The following is a 25,650-nucleotide window of genomic DNA, read 5'->3' as shown; positions in this document are numbered from 1 at the left end:
CCGCGCCGGCTCGGCCGTCGCCGGACGCCGCCGAGGCGCGGCCGGCAGCTCGCCGCGTATTGACGCCGCCCGCCGCCGACGCTCGGTGCTGACTGCAGGCGGGACGCTGATTTGTTTGCGCCGCGACGGGCTGTTTGGCGGCGCGGCGTTACTGGCGGCAGACGCTCGGACGCGTCGATTCATGACGAGGCAGAGGTGCATCCGCTGCTCTCTGCTCCGGCGCCGCCCCGTCTTCGGCCGTCGCACTGGACAGGTCGTTTTTGCGTGCGACGATCAACACTCAAACCAAGATAGGTTTGAGTGTTGATTGCTGTCACTCAGCTAGCTCAATACACCATTCGCAGCAGGTGGCAGCACTGGGTGTTCCCCGGTGCGGCCGTTCGGAGAGGCTCCGACGCCGTCCGCCGCGTGGGCGCCGGTCGGCAGCCGTGCGAGCCACCTGTGGAGCTCGCGGCACGTGCCGCGCGGGCCGTTCTGGCGAGGTGCGGCGACCTAAGCCGCAGTTGAGCTAGCGAGCTGAGCTGCTGAGGTCAGGGTTGTGCAAAGTTGATGCTGCCTTATGCAGGTGTCGTTGGATGGAGTGGCACGGTCGAGATAGCTGATGACATGAGAGTAGCAGCGGCAGATATGGCCTGTCGTTGACATTCGGGCTCGGGATGCCTGGGTTCCTTTGTCGTGTACCTACGCAATAGAACTGTACTGCCAAAAGCGTAAACCGTGGATTCGATCCAGATAGTCGTCTGTGTGTGTTCTATACCTAGAAACTTAAAGAAAACTTGAAATGTTATGATAACATGTTTTAAAAGTCAGGTAGGCTTTTTAGACCACATGTATTCCACCATCATTTATAATTTAGTAAGCCCAAGGATATAAAATAACATTTCTGTTGTAAAGGACGGGTGAATTTTTCACTGCGTTGCTGTGTCATAGATGACATAGGCGTACAACCAATAGAAACACATACAACGGCATGGCATGATATTCAAAATAAACAGCAAGAACTTCATCTTGCAATAGCGCGAAAGCTCGGTTGTTATAGCGCAATGGACTTCCTCAGCTGACTAAAACTATCTTTGAAGTCAAAGGAGTTTTTGCACAATGCTTTTGCGTCTAACAATATCAGTGAGGTAACATACTTTAAGCATGCGAAGTTAAAGCACTTATGCATTTCACTTACCTATCAGTCAAACAGCTTAGCATGTTTCCATATCACTACGCGGTATACGGCTCGACACCGGTACAATCTCGTGAACACTAAAAAATCCCTTGACATCGTTAGCTGCGTGCTGCCAGAACAGATCGATTTACACCTGATGCCATAGCTGCCGCCTGACGCCCGTTTTTTCATCGGCAGGGTAGTTACCTGATATTGCTTCCTATGAGTAACAGGCAGCTACTCAACTGAACGACTGCGGGTCCAATGTGCCAAACTGTTGCGACGTAACTAACGTAACTTGTAACGTAAAGTAGTGCCATCTGCGACGTCAAAGACAACATCTTCAGCCAAATGTAGAATCAACCTTGCCTGCGAAGGGCAGGCCTTTGCTGTACTTTAGTTCCCTCAGGTCGGCACGAAGACGTTCACTGGGTGGGTCACACTACAGTCACGCCCAGGTCAAGGTCATTGGTCAGCGGCCGTGCTGTTGCGTAATCAGGAAAGTCCTCCGGCACGCACTGCGGGTCAAAGTAGGCACCCATCTGAAAAGGAGGGATATAAGCTGTGTGATTAATGTTGAAGACCATACTGACAGGTGCAGATCATTGCACGCGGCGGATATTGTTGACACTGCATCAATGTGGATCGCTGCACACATGTCAGTATGTACGGTTATTCAGGCAGTCAAGAACCGTGATATAGTCGAGGATTCATGTGCACAACGAAGGATGAAGGGCACGAACAATGGGGCCGATGACCCGTCTCATCTCCAACCCCAACAGAGGTGGATGTAGCGAAAAAGGATGTGGGAGATTGGGGAGAAAGCCAGCTTTCGTTCAGAGCCGCGCCGGACCTCGCGACAGAGCCCTTGCTAACCGCCTCTCACGTACCCGCGATGGCAGCTGAGTGTATTTGGCAGCACGGCAGATGAGCCCCACGTCACAGGGACACCAGAACGTGTAGATGGAGTAGCCGGAGATGCGCCGGAGGCGGTCGCCGGGAGCGCAGTACTCTCCTGGAACAACCGGAGCTAAACACACACGCACCAAGCCCGTAAGTCATGGAAACACGCGGAGCGTGGCAATGCTGCCTTGCCAGCCCCTGAGCCCCTGAGGCTGATGTGAATGCTGAAATATGCATCACATTTGGTGCTGGCCCAGAACGGTCGATGAACACTTCGTGGTGTGGTGGTGTGGGGCTGGAGCTGAGACGGGTCATTGGCCCCATTGTTTGTGCCCTTTATTCTTCACCGTACGCACGAATCATCGAATGTATCACGGTTCTTGACTGCCTGAATAACTGTAGAAGACCCCAAAGCGGTGTCCTCTACCCACATTCCTCGCCGACGCAAAACTGTCCCATGACAGATAGGCGGCTATTCTACATATACGTAATCGACATGAAGGTAGACACGGACCTAAACAGCACTGCAAAGAGCTCGAACGGGATCACTCACTGCCCAAATATCAGCAGAGCTCCGAGTGTGCGGGCACACATGATACAAGGGCCGTTTGAGAGAAAAAATCATCCTCACGGGGCATGAATTTTGAAAATAATAAGATGGGAGTTCTCTCCCCCCCCCCCCCAATTTGCAGCTCAGCCCAGCCCTCACCACTTGAAAGGTAACCCCACGGCGTTAGACACCAGACTGTTGCAAAATTCACGCGGCAAAATAAAGTGACTCAAATGCGAACCAAAATAGTATCTGGGACCAAAATTTTGGGCAGACTAGGGCAACCGACCCGGGGCAGGTCGGCTCCTCTCCAGCCGTTTTGAAAGGCCGCACCTCTTAACGTCATAACCTCAGCCTGTGCCGATGTATCAAAACCTAAGTATTCAGTTTTAGTAAACCGATCCTAGAGATACGAGGCACTGAGCGGGGATGGAATACCCATAGTGTAGTGGTTAAGCTGAGCGTCTGGGAAACTTGAGGTACGGGGTTCGATTCCCCACGGTGCTGGCCAGGGTAAGGGGCGGACGGCGCCATATAGCCTCAGCAGCTGCGTGCGTCATAAAGCCTCAATGACGACGGCACTGGCTGGGGATAAGGCAATTTGGTACAACGAGACCGTCAGCCGGTAATGGTTTAGTACGAGTAAGAACGGTGGACTTCTAAACAGGCATCGCTGCGCCTCATAAGTATGGATTCCGATATTGTTACGGGATAGGCACATACAATGCCTTAATAAATATAGACTGGAGCTGGCGAAGTATCTGTGCCGGAGCTAACCATATGTCTGCGCCAGAGGTGACCCTATGTCTGTGCCAGAGCTGACCTTATGTCTGTGCCGGAGCTGACCCTATGTCTGTGCGGGGGCTGACCGTATGTCTGTGTCAGAGGTGACCCTATGTTTGCGCCGGAGCTGACTTTATTGCCGTGTCAGAGCTCACCCTTTGTTTGTGTCAGAGCTGACCATATGTTTGCGCCAGAGCTGACCCCATGTCTGTGACGGAGCTGACCCTATGACTGTGCCGGAGCTGACCCTGTGTCTGTGCCGGAGCTGACCCCATGTCTGTGCAGAAGCTGACCCTATGTCTGTGCCGGAGGTGATCCCATGTCTGTGCCGGAGCTGACCCTATGTCTGTGATGGAGCTGACCCCATGTCTGTGCAGGAGCTGACCCTATGTCTGTGTCAGAGGTGACCCTATGTTTGTGCCGGAGCTGAACCTATATCTGTGACGGAGGCGCCCCAATGTCTTTTGGAGCGGCCCAGCGCCTGAGTCGGACTGATCCGCGTCTATGCCGGAGCTGATCCAGCGTCTGTTTCGGAGTTGATCTAGTGTCTGTGCTGGAGCTGACCTAGTCTGGAGATAGGCTGACAGCGACCCACGGGCTGGCCATGCTCCATTCCTGTCATCAGGCAGCAGCCGCGCGGCAATGACAGCGACACGCAGTCCGCGTTAGTCCTTACACTTGGCGCCATCTTTGAGTGGGAACAGGAAACTCTGAAACAAACAAGCGCCACTGAAATAGTTTGAGTCGCGCTGAAGCAGTATTGCTGCTGCTGCGACGCGGGGGAGCGTGGATGTTCATAGCACTTGAACAGTGCGGAACAGCGAGAAATGCTTAGAGCAGACACTACGTCGGTGAGTGGATGATGTCGTGCTGTTTAGTTTGTCGCACCTCGCCTGGTCACGGGCGGGTGCTTAAAGCGAATACCAGCAAAACTGGCGACGAAGCAGGAATACAGAGCGTAAGGTGGGGGGTATGCACGTCGGTTGGTAGCCCAATGACTGTGTAAGCACTTTTAACCGGAATGTCAGCGAGTTATCTTTTGGGTTGATATTGTACAGAGGCTACGTAGCATGTAGGCCTTATTCCACGCAGATAGACAATAGATGAAGGGCGACCAAGACATTCCAGAACACAATCGAACTGCATATCTTTGCAAATGGTCACCTCGCTTTACAATTGACCAAAATATGTCATGACAAGCCAAAAAATACAAGCTTACAAAAAAGACAGTTTTGCTAGGACGTGATTGATCCATGGGATGCTAGGGTGAGGAACAACCGTAAAAGTGGGTGGATCAGCCCGTTCCACAAAATCGATTCTTTTCATGCAGTGGCGTGTAGTTACAGTTAATTCTCTAAGCAATGAACGAGCCTCTGTTCATGCACCCTTGACTTGCACCTACGCGCGTGGGAAAGTTGATGGAAATTTGAAAAAAAGAAAGCTGATGAAAGGTCTAAAAATAAGGAAAAACATAAAACGACAACACGTTTACAAAATACTTTGACGAAATACGTCTCCTACGCTGGATTGGTTATTTTCTTTCGCTCACTCACTTTCCGTTATTGGTGTATCACCATCGATTAATGCATCCATTAGGCAGTGTCTTATGTTTGGGATTGTAAATACAGGGTATGCAAGGAAACTAACGTTTATCTCCTGCATAGATCCAGATTCGAAGCAAAAAAAAAAAAACACCAGCAAACGTGTTGACATAGATGGACGAGAAGAGGACATTGCACACATTCTGTTGAGCACACCTTAAATGTTTCAATGTGAATGCTGCAAAGCAAACATAACTAACAACATACAAACATAACAACAACATAACAACAACCGTGTGTTTTGTAAATCTGTCGAGCATACCCATGTGAGGGCGATGATGTTTCAAGAATCTGTGCGATTCGTCGATGACAAGAACTGATCAGGCAGGTTGGATTATGCCGTTTCAGATGTATGAGCCTGCAGGGTGATGAAAGCAAGTAATGCTCCTGGCAACAAACATTTTCTCTGAGTACCTTCACATGTAAATCACACTCGGCAGTGGACAATTCCAAAACACAACAATTGATAACGGAGTGAAGCGATTTGCATTGCCACTCGGCACGCACTTACATGCAAGCTTGGCGGAAGAACAAGCAGAAGGCATGTTACCAGATGAACTGTCCCCATTTGGAGCACCTGATTTTCTCGATATCTCACCTCTTCATCACTCTTTGTAAAATGAGAATCGTGTACAATGGAGCCAGCAATGCTTGTCGCTTCAGGCCCCGCTAGATATGACTGATCCTGAAAATATCGCAGTATTAGAGCAAACGACAGCACCTCCTTAAAGACAACTCCACTTTTATGTATATGTACATGCATACATATATATAATATACATATTCATCATTATCATCATCATCATGGTGCCAAACAAACTGTAGCATGACTACCCCTGTAATACCATGGTAAGGGTTAGATTGTGGAAAGCGTATGTACCTGTTGGTTTGCCAGCTCTAGATTCCTCACGTCTGTCGTGTCATCATGCTAATCGCAAACAGGGGCGACGTTTTCGATTTTGGATAGGGGGACGAGATAAAAGAACCCTCGCTGCGATATTTGAGTAAAAATGGATGAGAATGCTTGCGTTTCGTAAATGACATTTTGCAATTGATCATTGCTATGTGCGCTGTACCATCGGTTGGAATGTCTCGGTGCAATTGCGAAGATTTTATCGGCACAGTGCATATAACCATCCAGACCATGGAACACGCAATGCATATATCGGTCATCTCTCACCTCCTGTCGGTTCATAAATTCCAAGGGCAACTAAAAGACATGTTCCCTCCTGGCAAACGGCCAAAGGCGACTGGCCCTTGCCCGTGGTGGCGCCGCCCCTGGGTGAGTCCTTAAAGTTGGTGTAGGCGCACATTTTCATGCCTCGTCGTTTTGCGCGCCACCCGTCCGGGACCAGAGATGTTTCGCGCGCAAAACGTGGGAAAGCGAACCAGCCGGCCGTGGTCGAGGGCTTCCCCCGCGAACAGACACGTCCATCAGGCCGAGAGATAAATGCAGCTCGGTTCGACGATCCCGCCGATCAGCTCACGTCGTCAAAACAACGCCAGGTGCTTCTCTCAGAACAGCCATGACGGCGGCCCCACCTGCCAAAATCGTTCATCGCGCCAAGAGGAATGGAGGCGAGAGCGGGCGATCGGCGAAACAACATACACACAGGAACGCACAACTAACATGTGAGGCTGTTTGCTATTTCGCCCCAGCAACCCCCGCCGCGCCGGCGCCACCGTCGCCCTAGATGCCATGAGAAGAGCCACGCCACGTGGGAACTGGGCCAGAGGGGGACGCGCAGGGCCCGCCCGAGGCGAGACCCGCCTTTCGTCGTCGCCAGCGACGCCACGCCCAAGATCTGGCCTAGGGGCACGTCGAGGGCCGGACTCTGGGAGAGGTGCATGCCGGCCCGGCGACGCATTGGACGGAGGGGGCGAGGCGCCAAACCCATTGGATCACGCAAGACGACGAAGGCGGGCCGAACCAGATGAGTGGTGTCGAAAGTCAATAAAGTATTATGCGAGAGGCTCCCGATGTACAGTACAGTGTCAGTGAGTGCGCCCGACGCCTTCAGCGGTATATTGAGGTCGACCCTCCTCCGAGGCCCCAGCTCACAGCACCCGGCTGTGATATTCGACACGGCGTACGACGGTCACCGACGACGGCGCACACGATGTGAGTGCCCAGGCTGTTGACCCCCCCCCCCCCTCCCATCCCACCGGGCCATGGACGGCTGGCGTTCCGAGCGTGCCCTTCACCCCGCTCCCCGCCGGGCGGCTCAAGCCGCGGTTACCGGATCCCTCCTGCGGAGCCGGGGAAAGACGGAGGGGCTCGGGTGCGTTACTGCGTAAGGTGCCGCGCGGCTCGACGCTGAGCCCGCCTGAAGCGATGGACTGGTGTGTCGCAGTGTGCGAGTGATTTTTGTCTCGTTGTCTTTGTGTGTGGATGCAGATGACGGCTTGCATTGCGATGCTTTAGCGAGGGAGCGAGGCTGGATGAGGTTAGCTCGGGCGGCGAGAGGACACTCGGCCCGGCGTTGGGCGGTGCTGTGTCCGGAGCCCTGGATGTATGCTTGGGCGCAGCGGCCCGCTCGTTGGCACGCCCCGTAGCTATCCGGAGTTGCCGGTGGAGAAGGCCATGAGAAGCGCTGCGGCTTGTCTGAGCCCTCACCAGGCCGTCGTCGCGGCCAGGCGCGGCGTACGAGTCGCGCCGACATGCAATAGTGGTAGAACGTGGATCAGGTGGACAACTCGCCTCATATTGCTCCATTCGTTGTTTGTTTGTCAAAAGTACGAGGTGGCCGGACCTTCACGGGTTCGATCCAGTGCGCATGCTCGGCTTCTCGCCACGACCACGCTGCCCTCTTCCCACTCGTCGTCGGTCGCTTTGCATAGGCCGGTGTACTGCGCAGTCTCGTGGGACTTGCGCACAGACCAAGGTGCGTTTTCCACGCCAACTGGGCGGTTAGTTTTCCGCTCCCGTTGTCGCTAGTGTGGGCGCGTCCTTTTGTGGACGTCTTGTCTTTTTTTGAGACGCCGAATTCCCACCGGAGCACAGGCGATGCGCATGCGCGATCCGCTCACAATCGCGCTGCCCTTTTGTCATCCATTTGATCGCCTTGCCGGGTGGACAGACGGGATGGCATTGCCGGATGCCCGCGCATGGCTCACTTCCCGTTCAGTTGGTCGCTCGCATTCCATCTCTCCCCTTGATCCGTTGCGGGACACCGAGCTCTTACCAAGCTCCGCCCGGGTGCGCCTGTTCACAATTCGTTATGTGCATGCTCCTCCATCTCCTTCGCTTGATCACCCGTCCACCCAATAGATCGGCTGGGCCAGTGAGGTATCCGCGCGTGGGTGAGGTCCATGGCCGTTTTTTTGTGTGTTCTGCTTTGTTGTTTTTTTGCCGTTAACCTCCTCTTTATTAATGTTTTCTTTTCTTTCCGCTCGCGTCGCTGTTAAATAGGTTAGCGCGGTCTAGCTCCGCCCAGCGCATGCGCTACATGGATTCCCTCAGCGAGCGCGTGTATTGTTCGGATTATACCTTCCTCTCCGCTTCGCTAGGCCTGGATCGCTCTCCGGCCAAATGATGCACGGGGTTCACGTTTGGTTAGTGAAGGGCCATCTCGTCGGAGAGGGATCCGATACGGACGCCGGAGGTTCGGTGTAGGGGAGAACGGCGTCGAATTTTCCGAACCGGACATGATCCCGGGATGTTGGCTAGAGGTCGAAGGGAGACCGCCTGCCAGGGTGTTGAGGCATAGCGGAGAGGTGCACCGAGCCCGCTGCATCTCGGGGGATCGCGCGCAATTCTGTGAGACCGGGGAGGGTTACTCGCGGGGCGTCGATCGGGACGGCGTTCGGAAAGAGGCACGTACGCCATCTGTCAGTCGACATGGGCAATCGCGGTAGAGGGCAGCACCCGGTGGTGTGCGATGGCGGCGCGGGCAGCCGCGACCCGCCGGCAGACGACAGTCTCTTGCGGTGTGGACGGACGGAGCAATCCACTGCTCCTGGCCCGCCGGCAAGCGGGCAGCCCGGCGGGGCTACGACAAGGACGAGGAGCCAGACGACCGTAGTCCTGCTTTTACGCAGATACACGTTTGTGGGTAGCGCGGCTCAAGACACAGTTTCGCTCTTTTTCGGAGGCGGCTGACTCGTTTTATTGTTTCCCACTTGGCCCCAGGCGTGACGGCATAAAGAGGCATTGGTCATGATGTGACCTTGGATCCGTGGGGCCGCCCGAGATGCTTGATTGTGCACGGCGGTAGCGGAGTCTATCCGTGGTATCTCCGCCTCGGAGAGGATGGAAGTCAGTCTGCTCTCTTCCGGCGTGGTGTACGCTGGGCCTTATGAGCGATTGGCGACGGGATGTTCGGGACGGATAGAGATCCCGCCATCGACGCTCATAGGGAGGGCGACGAGGAATCAGCTCGCCGGACAGGCCGGTCAGACCGGGTCTCCAGAGCGCGCCGGCCGAGGAGGCCGTAAGGCGTGGGCGCAGGTCGCGCCGGGCGCTCGTCGTCTGCCGAGGGGCTCCACCGTCCCATAGAGCGCGCTGTGTACCCCCAGGCCTCTGAGGGGCGCGCCGTGGGGCGGTACCTTGCAAAGCCTGCTCCGGCGGGCGCGAGGCGAGTGCGCAGAGGTGCCGGAGGCGACGCCTCCGTGCTGGACGAGGCACTGCCTAAGGCGCATGCGCGGCTGCGGGAAGCTGCGAGCAGTGGGCAAGGCCGTGCGAATGGTGGGCCGCCCATCGTGGATGGAACGTGGGGAGCGTCGTCCAAATAGGGAGCCGTCACTCTGGAGGTCAGGCGAGGGAACGAGTCGCCGTTCAGCTTCGGGCACTCGGTGTCGGCCCAGCAGCTGCGTCGGTGTCAAGCTGGCAAATCAACGTGATACACTTTGAACGGGGCTTAAACGTGGCTTTATGGACAGGTCGAAATGTGATAAATGAATTAAACTTAACTTAACGAGGACCCACGCGGACGAGCCAATTATAGTGCCAAGGCGCAGGAAAGGGGGGGGGGGGACCCGTATGCGTGCCAAGGATGAATGGGATGACGTGGACGCCAGTGTATGAGAATGTTTGGAATGAGTGTGATGGGGCGCCGAGTGCATGGAGTCTGCGTGGATTAGTTAAGGCCGGGGAGGGGGGAGGGGGGGGGGGGGAGGTCCCAGGGCCATTACCCAGTGGGCTCTTGCCAATATAATTTGCCTGTGCGTGGGACCCTTGCCAGTTGGGCGTATTAGTATGCACGCGATGCCGTTTTTGCCCCATTTAAATATTATCTCAAGCTGAAGGGTGGAGGCGGGGTACCGTGATTAAGGGCACACGGCCATGGGCGGGGGGACCGCCGTTCAAGGTGCCTGACCGAATCCACCATCCCGCCAATGCCCCGGTCACCCGCTTCATCCTAGCTCTGTGGCTCACATGAGTGTGTGTTGGTGTCGGGTGTACCGGAGCCACAACGTGCCGAGCCATGCGCTAACATCATCGGGCTCGTATGCTGACCAATGGGCCCCTCATGATAAATTCGCTCTTGTGGGAGGGTGTGACAGCGGCAGCCGGCGGCGTACAACATCCAGCGGCGGCCAGGCAGCCACGCACGACGCCCACCGCAAGGACCCCCCCCCCCACATTGGTACCTGCCCCCCCCCTTGGGTGCTTCCCTAGAGTCGGTACCTACAGCCCGCGGGTGCCTGCCTAGAATCGGTACTCGCCGCCCCTGGGTGCTTTCCTAGAGTCGGTACCTGCAGTCCCTGGGTGCCCCCATAAAATCATTACCAGCAGATTCTGCACGAACAGGGATAATAATCCTAGTAGCTTGCAGACAGGGGAGAAAAAGGTGAAATGGAACCTCTTAGAGATGGAGAGGGGAAGCCCTAGTTGAGAGAAATATTGTGAAACCAAAGGCCTTAGAACGAAAGACTCGTTAACTTGTTGTCGCCATATGAGTAGGTACGTTTTTCTAGCCACCACCCGAGTGGGGAAGGGACTTTCATTATTCCTTTAGTCTTTTCCAGTGTGGTGGGAAAATGAAAAGACGCAGTGCGGCAAACTTTTCAGTGAGTTTTCGTTGATTTTTTTCGCAGAATTGCGTTACTTCAAAACCTCACTGCATGTCAAGCCTAAGATAGTGCATACATATGTCATGTAAGTATATGACATTCGTATGAATGCCTGCTGGCTCATGACCAAAGCGATCCACTGCAGCAAATCACTAAAAAAATGTGTGTGGTCAAATCTTGTTTCGGAGATTACGAACGCATTTTATGTATATTTACATAAATACTTCAGCTCAGCTTGGATCGTTTGCATTCACCTCACTAATTCAAGCACGCCACTTGTGCGTGTTCTAGGAGAGGTTGAAACATTCCGGCTGATGAACCAATGCCATCACCATCGGTCAGCCGTCAAACCACGGAATTACACCAAAAGTGTCTCCTATTTCCAAGTGTCGGGAATCAACATCACAAAAGAAAAAAATCCAGAGATCATTGAACAATGCCACTTGACCTGAATGGCGAGTTAAGTGAATTGCTCCCATTGATAACTTAACACAGGCCTGTCTGCACAATTTAGTCTGAAGCCAGTCACATCTGTGTCTCCATGTTCATCTGTATGAAGTGCACACGCGTCAACCCAAGCCAGTGTCCAGCACGTATCTCCGTGGACCAAATTCTACGAATACCGGACTCGAGAGCGATACAGGAAAGCTATTTGGGAGCCGCTTCGATTCTAAAAGTGATATGGGATCTTACGTCAAAGTGATATGGGATCGTACGTCAAAGTCAAGGTCTCCGGTTATCAAAAGAGGCCAAATCTCTTACCTGAGAGGGAATTTGCATTCAACTCCCAGGATTCCTCGAAATCCTCAACACTCTCCGCCAGGACGGCTGGACGGGACCCCATTTTCTGAGCATCCGGCAAGAAATGAAATACCAGAGCAGAGAAGGCGTCATTTTAAATCCAACTGAGCACATTCCGTTTTGCCATATATACTGATTTAAGTGATCGGAGGCCTAATGAATGTTACTGGCCAGAGTCGAATCGAGACGAGCAAAAAGACGATTTTTCCTTTTTAGAAAACGTTAAGGCGATTTTGTCATAAATCTGTCAGAAGTATGAAACACACAACAGACATTTCTATAAGTGTCCTCAAAATGTGTCCGTGTCTAAACAAGTTGCCATGTTTGCAATTCCTTTGAAGTCCCTCCTCGGACATGTCCTCAGCAAGTAAGCCAACCTGCTGAAACTTAAAAGTTGCACGTTGGGTGTGAAACAAATAAAGACGAAGACACCGAAAAATTTGTGCGCCAAGAGCAGCCATTTTCGCAATGCTCGGAGGGCATTGAGGGGATATGTGTCCTCACCCATCCTGGTCGCGTCATGCTGAGACTCTGTCGTCATATTAAATAAAGGCTTAACCACACAAGCTGTTCAAACCGTTCATGTGACGAAACATTCATAGCTAATGAATATGTGAAAATATACTTTATGATATCTGATATAGCTACTTGTTACTGGAAATGTAAACTTCATTGCAACCAATTGCTTTAAAAAATTCCGCCAATCGGCGGACAAGTGCCAACAACATATTTGATCATGAAATTATCATGCAAGGCCCCTGAATACCAGGACAATCTTGGGAATGTCGCCCAGTGATCAATGAGATAGCACTCCGTTGCATCGTATGCCTAGCATTTCGATGCTAGAACATGTGATGGAACTTTATTCTGGTAAATATTGGCCCCTGTGAACGAAAATGCCTGCAAAGAATACCTCTCCCCCTGTGAGAAGTCTATCGTGGTAGGGGAGACTGTCCCCTCCTATCCGAGGATCAAGGGGGATTCATCCCCCCTTAGCGCCGTCCATCATTACAAATCACATCAAATGATGTTTGGTATGTCTGTCCGATAAGCCTGTTTTCGTACTTTTTCACGCGGATGCCTTTTCTATCGCACGTGCTTCTTTTGTGCGTTCTTTTCAAGCACATCACGCAAAATCAGTCATATCCAACCCGTAAAGTATCGCACGGGTAAACACAGCGAGTTTGATTTCTCTTACTTCATCAACAAGGCACCGACGGTTGGCTGTAAAATATCTTGGGGCTTCACAAGTGCAGGAATTGAATTTTTGAAGCAATGCTCCTCATGTTAACGTGGACAATACGATTTCAATCAACTCCAATCGCTTACTACGCCGATAATCAAAGCAAGTGCGAAGTTGCCTCACCACATAGTTTGATGTTTCCTGCAGTGAGGTACACCATCAAAAACCCTTTACCCACGACACGCATGTACTCAAAACCATTTTAAAAATCTCGCAATGTGCTTTGGACATCAAGACGAGGGACTGGCTGGCGGTCTTTAAACGCCATCTGGAATGTTTGCTGGAGCTATGGCTGCAAGGAGGCGAGCTGGCCTGAAGTGTTTGCTGGAGTTGTGACGGCAAGGAGGCGAGCTGGTCTGAAGTGTTTGCTGGAGCTGTAATCGCAAAGGAGGCGAGCTGGTCTGAAGTGTTTGCTGGAGCTGTGATCGCAAGGGAGGTGAGCTGGTCTGAAGTGTTTGCTGGAGCTGTGGCTGCATGGAGGCGGACAGATCAGAAATTTTAGTCCTGCTAAAATGTGCGCATTAGCCCTCGGTGGCGACCACCCGGGGACGTTATTCAGCTCTGTTGATAATTATTGGCATTAGCTGTTTATACGCTAGAATGATGCTTTAAAAAGTAAGGAAAAGGTGTCAAAATATTTGCACGAAAATTTAGTATCTGCTTAACACTCCGACAAGGCAAATATTGTTATTATGCAATTCCAATAACATGCCGCAGATAAACCACATCTATCTAACTAACCTGTCAATTAGAAACATGCATTGGTCGAGGGTATTGGATGCCGGCTACTTCATTATCGTTTGCATCGGTGCTGTGTGAAGCAACGCGAGATTTGAAAATTGTTTCATTTAAGGCCCATACATCTAAGATCATGGTATTGGCATGCAAGCCCTGTATGCTCTGTAATTACGGTAAGTAAGCTCTACAAATACTGTGTACCTACAAACAGGAACGCAGCAAATATTTAGGAGTTTGTTTTGCCGCGTCCGTTTCAGAGACGCCTCCAAATATTTTTAATACGTTTTGAAAAGTTTCGGAAAGAAGAATCTGGTGTCATACCTGTCCATGAAAGCATCATCTTGCTTGTAGCCAGCTAACCGCCGTTCATCATATTATGCGTCCCTACAAACATGCTTTTGGATATCGGCGAAACATTTTTAGCCGAAAATCGCTCATAAAAGGTGGGTGGTTAGGAAATAAACTGCTAAAAGTTTTTTTTAAAACTTCAAAGAGTTTTGCACCGAATTCCGTCGTGAACACGGCTATTATTAACAACCGAAATCTCTCTTTTACTAGAATCCAATCACAAAATGCATTTCTGACTGGGATGACGAGGATGAAAAGAACGAATATCAGGATCGGACCAATTTCAATACAGAGATCCTTCTATCATGATTCTAGGATTAGCATTTCTATGAAAAGCCTCCAGAGCAAGTAATATTCGCATTAGCGAGAAATCTGGAGCTCCCAGCTGACACCAGGCTTCAATGAATTAAAGGTACCCAACATACTTGCAAACCCAAGGCCGTCATTAATGGTCCGCGCCCCTCAGACGACCAGAGACAGCCAAAGGCCCTATGATAGTCAGCAAATCCCGAGACAGTAGGAATGCATTTCACCGGTTCATGGAGTCAAGACAGGCGGACTTCCAAAACCTGCTGACCGCTTGGATTGCACTGTTACCGTCATGGCCGCTATTAATCCTGGGGTCTTCAGGGACCCTTAGGTACGCAGAGATGATAGGAACCCATAGCAACTGCCAGCGGCCCGACCACTCACGTCACCGTCCAACTGTCAGGGCCCCGACTCACACAGGCTCCCGCCACCGTCCAACTGCCAGGGGCCCGACTCACACAGGCTCCCGCCACCGTCCAACTGTCAGGGCCCCGACTCACAAAGGCTCCCGCCACCGTCCAACTGCCAGGGGCCCGACTCACACAGGCTCCCGCCACCGTCCAACTGTCAGGGCCCCGACTCACACAGGCTCCCGCCACCGTCCAACTGCCAGGGGCCCGACTCACACAGGCTCCCGTCACCGTCCAACTGCCAGGGCCCCGACTCACACAGGCTCCCGTCACCGTCCAACTGCCAGGGGCCCGACTCACACAGGCTCATGTCACCGTCCAACTGCCAGGGGCCCCGACTCACACAGGCTCCCGTCACCGTCCAACTGCCAGGGGCCCGACTCACACAGGCTCCCGTCACCGTCCAACTGCCAGGGGCCCGACTCACACAGGCTCATGTCACCGTCCAACTACCAGGGGCCCGACTCACACAGGATCCCGTCACCGTCCAACTGCCAGGGGCCCGACTCACAAAGGCTCATGTCACCGTCCAACTGCCAGGGGCCCGACTCACACTGGCCCATGTCACCGTCAAAAGCCATTATGATAAGGAGCATTCGAGGCGGTCATGGGATCGACACGCAACATGTAAGAGGTATGGGTACGGTCAGCGACCCTATCAGGCTGTGAGAAGCCATGTTCTACTATTGTTCTGAGGCGGAGAAGCAAAGGAGAATTACCCAAGACCCTGAATCCATACCCCTGTGCGATCAAGAGTGTGTTGGCAGGTCAACAGAGAGAGTCTCGACAGGAGGGAAGAGTCCTCTGCAAGTAAGATCAAAGGGAAAGAGCCCTCGATGAAAGTAGAGGGCCCTGAGCATCGAGTGGCTCGGTGCCTTACCTTATATGAAGCCCAGCAACAGCACAAGGCCCTCCAAGCAAGTGGAGTGAATCCAAGACTAATATGAAATGTCCCTGAGCAACTAAGTGTTCTCTGGCATACGGGACCCGGGCAAAGCGTATGGAGATTTTCGGGCAAATTGGAATAATCCGTGAAGGAAAACCTCATCGATCAAGAGAGCCTAGGCATGGAAGCAGATAGCTTCCCAACAGCAGCGCTGGGCCCCACGAGAAAATGCAAAGAGATCAAAAAGGCAACGTAGAAAACTCCCTAGCGATCAGATTGACCCGGCATAACTGACATGTAGGGCCCGGGCAGCAGCGTAATGCATCTGGACAGCGTAATGAGCCAGACAATTTCTCCCAAGCAGCACCGTCTCGATCTGCGAAGAATGAACTTTGTCTGCTTATGGACTCTTTACTTCTGCTAGCAACTGTCCTTGGTATTCTGTAGGCCCAAAGATGTCCATTGTTGTTGTGTTTTTGTTTTGTTGTCAAACTGCGTCCGTTCGGCCGGTTCTGGGCCCCTTCGGAGCCTATAGGGCCCCTCGAGATGGCCTATGCGGGCAAGGTCCCGTGGCTTTCTCCCCTTCCCTCTGTATCCACCAACGCCTCGAGCAGCTTAAAATGGGACCCTCCAAGAACATAGAGTCATCCATTCAAGTAAGAAGTACACAAGACACAGCATGGAAGGTCCCGGAATGATCGAATGTGCGCAAGGCCCTCTATTCAAATAATAAATACCCACGACACCATGTGAAGGCCCCTGAACGATCGAGTGCGCCCGAGCAGGTTAACATGTAAGGCCTCCGTCAAGACCGTAAGGTCCTCCATCCAAATACAGGGAGTCCCCGAATGATCAAGTGAGCCCGAGCGGGTAAACAGATAGGACTCCGAACACAATTTTAGGCCCTAAATTCAAACACCAAGACCCAATATACAGGATCCCCGAAACAAATCCAGTGTAGCCGAGGAGATGAACAGATGGTGCTAACCCCGACAAGGGAGTAAGGCCCTCCATTAAAACACGAAGTTCCCAAGACATCATGTGGAGGGCCCCCAACCAATCGAGTGTGTAAGAGCAGGTTAACAGGTGTGACCCCCGACAAGGGTGTAGGGTCTTCCGTTCGAACATGAAATACCAACGACATGATGTAGAGGGCCCACAAATGATCGAGTGCGTCAGAGCATGTCAACATACAGAGCCCCTGTCAAGAGCGTAAGGTCCTCCATTCAAATAAGAAGCACAAGGAGGGCCCTCGACAGATGGAGTGTTCCCGAGTAGGCTTTCAGATCGCCCTGATAGGAGCGTAAGGCCTCAAATTCAAACACCAAGACCCAATTTGCAGGCCCCTCCACAATGCAGCGTGGGCGAGGAGGCGAGCAGAGGGGCCTCCGACAAGTGCGTTGTGCCCCCCCCCCCCCCCATTCAAATAGGATACGCCCGAGACCCAATGAAGAGGGACCCCGAATGATCGAATGGGCCCGAGTAGGTTATCAGATAGGCCCCCGATAAGAGCGTGATGTCCCCCCCCCCCCATTCAAATAAGAGGTACCCAAGACCAGTGTGGAGGGCCCCGAAAGATCGAGTTTACCCGGGCAGACTATCAGGCGACCCCCAAAAAGAGCGTAGGACCCTTAAATAAAATACTTAATGTGTAGGGCCCCCAGACAATCCCCGGGGTGCGAACAGGCTAATAGATGGGACCCCGACAAGTGCGTAGAGCCCTCCATTTAAATACAAATTCCTCAAGACCTAATTTGGAGGGTCCCGAATGACCGTGCGTGCCCAAGCAAGTTAAAAGACGGGCCCCCAGCAAGGGCGTGGGGCTCTAAGCCAATGGCAAAGAATTGTAAGCGCTCTATACCAATGTGAAAGGCCCATGAGCACATCGCGAGCGCGTGCTACGTGAACCGAGACCAACGTAAAGCGCCGCTGAGAAACCGAGAATATCCCGGCAGGTTAAGATCCGTGGCATGCTCCTGATTGACAGCCCCCCCCCCCCCTCTCCCCCGGCACGCTAGCAGGAGGGGGCCAGCAACAGCGCAGGGGCCTCCGAGCAAATGCAAAGGAATCAAGGGCAACGTGGAATGCTCCTTAACGATCGGAATGGCCCTGCAAGTGGACATATAGTTGCCCGGAAAAAGCACAGGGCAATTAAGCGTAATTAGGCTCAAAGCTCCCATTTCACAACTTTTCAATCATTGCATTTTGTTGTCATCTCGTAGGTCCTTGACTTTCGCTTGGACTGTTCTTAGTCGTCTGAAAATCCAAAAATGTCCGATTTTGTTGCGTTTTATGTTAAAAAAACTTAACCTGTTCGGCCGGTTATGAACCCGTCGGAGCCTATGGGCCCATTCGGGGCCCAGGGGGCGGGGACAATGACCCCGTGTCCCCTCCCCTCCGGATCCGCCCCTGATCAATGCAGATCATTGTTCGACACAATATGCTACAAAACAAGGGTCAACGGTTGAACGCTTGTCATCCTAGCCTTTACCCTAGCTTTTATTCACAGCACATACCTGTGTTGTGTTTGGAATGCCCCGTGGTAGGATGAAGCAGTGTTTCTACTTTTTTTGCACGACGGACATGGGCTCTGGCAAACCTTTTTCGGGGTGCAATACTGATATCAGACCTCCATGAAGTTACCGGTCTTCAAAGTGAAGGGTGTCAGTGCGCACTGCAATAATTCAGAACAGCGGGGCTGCTGAGACTTTGACGTGCGCTGCAGTACTGAGGCTCACCCATGCTACCTAGCAAGACGTGCATTTCGAGCACCGTTCTTGCAATGGGTGATGGAAGAGAAGACCAAAATGGCTGAAACTATACCTTGACGCTCGTAGTTCTGAAACCTATGGCGGCTCCCTGATAAGCATGCTCAGCATTCACAGATATGTTGCAGGGGCCAGTGTTGATAAATTTATCCAAGTGAAGCGATCGGACAGGCGTGACCTACTGAGTGGCCTCTAAACGACATCGCCGAGTCTGAAGCCGTCCTGCTGCAGCTGCGCGGCTTATGCGTTTGGATGTGTCTGCTCAGAATGAGATAAAAGCTTCCAGGTGTTGGTCCTTGTGCTCCGTATACCATCACCTGCACAAGAACACATTTCCCGTAGACAACCGTGGTACTGAAAAGTATCGACATGAGTTTTCGTCGTGCGTTTGAGATGCAATTGCGACTGTGCTCTAGTGATGATTCAAGCTATGCAGCTGATGACCTTGATCGATGCGATGCGACCGCTGCCGTGCCCGTAGTCCTGAGACCGGCAGCTGGTGGGTCATGTGTGGGAAGATAAACATCTTAATGTAATGAGCCAAACTGTCTCTGAAAGTGTTTATGAGCTTGCTAATTGTCCGAGTTTGCCGTAACGGCGCTGTGCAACGCCGCTGATCTCATATTCACCAAGTATTAAGCCTTGAGTTCTTGATCTAATGTACACTGGTTATTGCTGCCTACGTTCTGAACTGATTTTAGATCTCACCATCGAAGCTGATCAAAAAGTTGCACGCGCTCTGGGCGATGGTGCTGTTCCAAGAAGTATGACTTCTGTTTCGTCGGATTACCTTTCACGCCAATTCAAGTGAACTATGCAAAGACATTTAACATGTTGCTAAGGTCGGATGCGTCTGCGCGCTCTGGGACGCGGCTCAGTGAGACTGGTCAGGGCACGTAAGGCGGCCGGTGTAGGATCTGGCAGTCACCTGCTATCGAAGCGGCATATGCATAGTGTAATAAGTAACACTGAATGCCATTATAGGAAAGATTTAACATAGTTGGTCTGAAAGTGCTGTCTTGCACTGCTGCGAGAGTGACGTCCAAGGTGGTACCACCTTTTACTGACTGGACTCTGTTCGAAACATAGGAAACTATCAATCGCCCTTGACAGCTCATGCCAGGTTAAACGCGTCAACACATTTACCTCTTCTGGTGGAGACTGAGGTGACGTCATCGATGATGCACACTTTGACTAGCGGTAGGGTATATGCGCGTATCGCGTTGGCAACATACTATTGTGGGTTAAGTATGAAGCCAGTTGGATGTTGATGGCTTTCCGACTAGTTTTGCTTTGGCATTAAAGACAGCAATGAACCAAACGCTGCAGGATTGTGACTTGCTACTGGCTTTGTACGCCGAAGTCATTTTCGCGCCCCTCCATGGGGCTGGAACTTTCCAGGCTATGATCAACGCCTCAAAGATCTTGAGTACGTGGGGCCGATCTCGGCGAAGCACCTCATCAGCTGCAGTGCTACGGCGTCACAGCCCGCCACCCTGGGGCTGCTCACCGGTCCCAGGGCGGTGCTGAGCTCTGGCGGCGCCCCGACCCCCCCCCCCCCCGCCCTGAGGCTGCTCACCGGTCCCAGGGCGGTGCTGAGCTCTGGCGGCGCCCCGCCCGTTCCCGCCCTGGAGCTACTCATCGACTGCAGGGCGGTACTGATCTCTGGCGGTGCAGCTGACTGGCCGGCGTGTGGCGAGCTGCACACGGTGGGCGGGCAGGGCAGCAGTGGGTCACACTGGCGCTTCGACAGACCCACGGCCATGTCGTGCCTCACGTGCGAGCCGAAGGCGTTCGCTGCAGCCGTGTCCGGTACGTCCATGCGTCCAGTCCACATACTGTGGCCAAGAGTGGGCTTGTGTGATCCAGTCTCACATACTGTGACCGAGAGCAGGCTTGTGTGGTCCAGTCTCACATACTGTGACCAAGAGGGGGCTTGTGTGGTCCAGTCTCACATACTGTGACCAAGAGTGGGCTTGTGTGGTCCAGTCCACAAGCTGTGACCGAGAGTGGGCTTGTGTGGTCCAGTCCACAAACTGTGACCAAGAGTGGGCTTGTGTGGTCCAGTCTCACATACTGTGACCAAGAGTGGGCTTGTGTGGTCCAGTCTCACATACTGTGACCGAGAGCAGGCTTGTGTGGTCCAGTCTCACATACCGTGACCGAGAGCAGGCTTGTGTGGTCCAGTCTCACATACTGTGACCGAGAGCAGGCTTGCGTGGTCCAGTCTCACATACTGTGACCAAGAATGGGCTTGTGTGGTCCAGTCTCACATACTGTGACCGAGAGCAGGCTTGTGTGGTCCAGTCCACAAACTGTGACCAAGAGTGGGCTTGTGTGGTCCAGTCTCACATACTGTGACCAAGAGTGGGCTTGTGTGGTCCAGTCTCACATACTGTGACCGAGAGCAGGCTTGTGTGGTCCAGTCTCACATACCGTGACCGAGAGCAGGCTTGTGTGGTCCAGTCTCACATACTGTGACCGAGAGCAGGCTTGCGTGATCCAGTCTCACATACTGTGACCAAGAATGGGCTTGTGTGGTCCAGTCTCACATACTGTGGCCGAGAGCAGGCTTGTGTGGTCCAGTCTCACATACTGTGACCAAGAGTGGGCTTGTGTGGTCCAGTCTCACATACTGTGACCAAGAGTGGGCTTGTGTGATCCAGTCTCACATACTGTTACCGAGAGCAGGCTTGTGCGGTCCAGTCCACAAACTGTGACCAAGAGTGGGCTTGCGCGATCCAGTCTATATCTCCTATGAGGTTGGAGATGTCGAGAAGCATTCAGCGCGGTCGCTTACGACTTAGCGTTTGAATTCTCTCCTGAAAAAGACCTGTGCCCATCCACTGGATGCCACGCGCGGTGCGACACTCTCGTGTTTAGGCTTGGTCCCGCCGGGTTTGCAAGTCTCGCAGATTGTCATTGAGCGTCGGCCATGGCCGGCTCGGATGACGCAACTTGACACGTTGCAGTAGACAGCGTGTTCAGCAGTAGCATCCTGGTTTCCAGGAACGCTGCGAATAGTTCGCCACTGGAGCTTACTCCATCCTGGCACAAGAGGCGCCAGTGGGACTGCATCATGCCTGTGGGCATAGCTGGTTACAGGTGATTGTGCGGCCGCTGGCATGGTTGGTTGCCTCCTGAACCTGCCATTGCTTCCACAGAAGATGATGAAATAGCCTATCGACTCCACGTTAGCTACGGCGGATTTACTGTAGCGCCATCTACGCCCGCCGCGCTCCCTGAGCCGTCGCAAGACTCTCTTGGCTCCCAACTCCCAATAGACACAAATTTATCAGCCAGGCTTTACTTTCCGCAAGGCAAGGCTAGCTCGTTAGAGGAGGTTTCCCACTTCATCACATGATCATGAAATGACCAGTGCTGGCCAAAAGGGTTCCAATCCCAATCAAGATAGCAGCAATAGAAAAACATCCCCAGCTTGTCTTACTCAACGCTTCATCGGAATGCGTCCTAAAGCCTGTACCAGCGAGTGGTGTAGGGGTCGTCGGCCATGAGGCGGTCGCCCAGCCGCGCTGGCGGCAGCTCTGCCCGGGCGCCGGCACAAGCTTCATGGAAGGGTATCTGTGCCCGGCAGGTTCGGCGGCGCACTGCCACACCAGTACCCCCCCCCCCCCCCCCCCCCCGGTATATAGCGGTATAATAGCTGCTACTGGTTGAAAGGACTTTAACTCAACCCAAACCAAGCTAAACCAAGCACGGAAGGTGCTGCGGACACATCCGCGCTGGTCGCGTTGGTCCTCACAACCATAACTGCTGCTGAAACACGGGTTACACGGCGGCCTACGGGCCCTCTCCCAGCATGCTAAACCCAAGACAATGGAAAAACATGGTTGCGTGGGGAGGGAACGGCTGGTCAAAACAAAGTGCACCGCATGATACGTGAGGACGCGTCACACCTGTCTGCATGATCATGACGATGCGCCACTTCTGTCTGCGTAATTGTACGACGCGCTGCATCTGTATGCGTGATCGTGACGACGCGCTGCATCTGTCTGCGTAAGAAACTAAAAATGTCTGGTGAAGCCCAATCCAATCCTTTTCAATCGCGTGACTTCTGTACATTCAGATAGCTTGCTGTCATTTGTGAAGCGTACAGAAGTCAGTTTGAGCCTGATAGGCAAAGCCTTAAACCAATAGGTCGATTTCCTTCGGCGGCTTAACGGCCATAGCGACAAAGCGGACAACCAGAGAACAATGATGGCGTAGAGTGGTCTTCGTACTCGGCTCAGAGCAGTGTCTTTGCCATCCGTGCTTAATATTTGTGGTGATCTCAGCAGATCAATTTAGCGTTACGTTTGCAGAACGTCTTTTGCGTTTTCATGTTTCAGTTTCTATCACGCTGCCGGGACGTCCGCCATGGCCGTGCAATTAAGAGTGCCTGTGCCTTATTGCACGACGCAAAAAAGCATAAGACAGCATTCAACTACGCACAACCTCAGCCATTTGTCACCAGGGAGTCCCATTCACAAAGTTAGGAACCGCACGCCGATATATGGTGTCTAGAACGAGCTAAAAGAAGTAAAAAATGTACTTTCGTATAGCGAATGACCATGTCTTTCTTGGTATAGATTTCAGACTCTTTCCAAAAAAAGCTGAAAACAAATCAGATTTAAATTAGGTTCAGTGGTTTAAAAGTGCTTTAACGAAACGCACACGCATTGCTTTGTCTTTCGATGCCGCAAGAATTCGGCGACCTATCATTCAATGAACCGTTTATACCACCCAAATAACACCAGCTTATTGTGTTAATCCATTAGAATCAATGCATACTTCAATAAACATCGTGCAAGACACGTGCAATTCCGAAATAAAGAGCTGTCGCTAAAATGTAATGTTTATGCCTGAGCTGCGCCAACAGTTTTAGTGTATAACAGACCGATGCGCTGTGTTGGAAATCTGATCTGGTAATAGCAGCCATCCAGCTCGTATAGCAGCCATCTCGTATCTTTAAAAGAACGGAGATCCGTTCCATGATTAGCAAGATCGCTAGATTTTGAAAATGCTAGAAAACTATTGCATGCACCTCCCTTCTCTCACTTCTCCCCATCCCAATCTTCCATAACACTCACCCTGTCGTTCATTCTCCCGTCCTTCCCCACCGTTCGTCAGGCCACATGTTTAACCATGAGCGGCAGTGAGTAAATCCGAGTGCTCGTCCCCCCCCCCCCCCACCCCCCTCTCGTGCTCACTGCGCTGGCACAGATACGCCGCTTCCCACGCGGTGGCTGCGCCGACCGGCCAGGGGGAGTTTTTGTCGGGATGCGCAGGAAGGGGGGCTGGTGCCGGGAGGAAGCGGCTGTCATCCAATCGCAGCCCGGCCGTCAACACGACTCTGTTTTTTTCGCGTCGTCCCGCGAACAGCGGCTTGTGTTCAGCCGACCCAGTGACTGTGTGACTGCACCCAGAGGTCCCGGTAACGGACTGGCCGTGGTCCGTCCGGGCAGGGGTCACGAAGGGACGGCCGCCCGCCGGTCACAGACGCGCCGCTGGCTGATTATGGGCACATGGTTGGCAAGAGTTACTTGTTCGTGTTCAGCGGAATGTGCTTTCATTTCTGAGTCTGTCTTGCAGTTTACTCCGTACAGGCTGGATGATATTCGGCTTTTCCGATACAGCATATCGTTTTCTCAAAGCTTGTACTAAATAGCGTGAGGGAAATGGCAGCCGTTCGGCGATATGTCGGCATTTTGTCTTGAGGCTCCCGTCTTGAGGCTCCTATCCACAATTGGCTACGTCTGCAATCACGGAGGTTGTTCGTGATTTGCCCAAAGCCTTGACAGCTGATCTAGCCATGATTGGCGGCGGAAACGGCGAAATGGCCGGCATCGAAATAGACGTACGGGAATGAGGTTCACACACACTTCTGAGGCTGGTTCCGCTGCACCGGTCCAAATATTGGGCGTCGGCTTTATCACATCCGAAGGGAGTCGTTCTGTTATCTGACCGAACCTTATTCGGTGGCTTTCATTGCCGCAGAGTGACGAGCGGAAACTGCACTCGAGGGCTAAGATCCGAGAAATGGAGTTCAGCTGGCGTAGCCAGTCGAATGCTAAGGACCTAGATGATCATGTCTATATATAGGGCACTGAGAGTGATGCAAAACTGCCACCACTGCAGCAGCGCAATAAAGGTGCAAAGACGTCAGTCTTTCGAACATCTCAGCGGGAAGTCTTCTCGGAAAGTCCTGCCAACTGCGCTAATCCAACGCCCAAACACAGAACCCTAGGTGGACGCCCTCTAATCGGAGCGGCAGAGGCCAGGGTGACATAATGACGGTAATGCACACAATCAAGGCCGGCGGACAGACAGACAGCGTCATCACACACCCCACAGCTCGGCGGACCCTCCGCCGGCTCTTTCCAGCGGAGCGTTCTCCACCCGCCGGCGGCCAGGGTGGCACTGCTGGTGGAGGGCGGCGGCCCGGGTAGCACTGCTGGTGGAGGGCAGCCAGCCCCTGGCCGGGCGGTGCCCCGGGCGCACGGCCATTACACCTCACCTGGCCTGGGCGCCGAGCCCGCCGCACACCTGGCCGCCGTCAGCCCGCCCGTTGAAGTCTCAGGCAGCCAGGCCCTGGGCATAACTGCGCGATGCCCGGCCGCCAGGGGCCCGCGCAGGGTCAGAGGCCGCGTCATCGCGTCGCACGACACCTTGGCCGCGGTCACACTGCCAGTCTGTGCCATGGAGAAACCCCGCCAGCGGCGCTAGCCGTTTGGGGCGCAGCTGGCGGCTGCTCGGCGGACGCGGCAGGCTCCCGTCCTGCACCGTGCCCTGCCGGCCGGCGGGCCGGCGGCCAGCGCCGCCGCGGCGCAGGTATGTGGGCTAGCGGCCGGCCGGCGCTCGGCGAGGCGGCTACTAGACAGGCGGCCCGTGTGCCGGCCGACAGCGGAGCGGCGGCCGGCCTGCCGCCTGAGTCACCTGCTGCGCTCCCGGCTGCGGTCAGCCGACCTTGGAGCCGGCCCGGTACAGCCATCGGCTCGCTCCCCGCCGGCGCCCGGTAACAGCCCAGCCCACCAGTTAAACCTCCGTTGAGCCAGCAGGCGATGCCGGTCAGGCGGCACTAATGCCTCGCCGTCCATCACACCTGATATCGGCACCAGCAGAGGAGGTTCCCGAGAGGC

The 25,650-nt window shown here is 53.3% G+C and overlaps 1 protein-coding gene across 1 annotated transcript; it reads right to left on the bottom strand.

The window, feature by feature from the left end:
* Positions 1-135: 135 nt before the first annotated feature.
* LOC119091394 (uncharacterized) lies at positions 136-25,171 on the bottom strand. The gene is made up of 5 exons (XM_037214167.1): positions 25,029-25,171; positions 5,592-5,678; positions 3,957-4,102; positions 2,047-2,171; positions 136-1,698 (listed from the first exon to the last, which is right to left on the bottom strand). The coding sequence occupies exons 2-5, from the start codon at positions 5,597-5,599 to the stop codon at positions 1,594-1,596; spliced, it is 384 nt and encodes a 127-aa protein (XP_037070062.1). The 5' UTR covers positions 5,600-5,678; positions 25,029-25,171; the 3' UTR covers positions 136-1,593.
* Between the last annotated feature and the right edge of the window lie 479 nt (positions 25,172-25,650).

The sequence above is a fragment of the Pollicipes pollicipes genome, unplaced genomic scaffold (genome assembly GCF_011947565.3).
Source record: "Pollicipes pollicipes isolate AB1234 unplaced genomic scaffold, Ppol_2.1 Scaffold_3447;HRSCAF=4054_pilon_pilon_pilon, whole genome shotgun sequence".
Taxonomy (NCBI): domain Eukaryota; kingdom Metazoa; phylum Arthropoda; class Thecostraca; order Pollicipedomorpha; family Pollicipedidae; genus Pollicipes; species Pollicipes pollicipes.
This window is presented reverse-complemented; position numbering and strand designations above follow the sequence as displayed.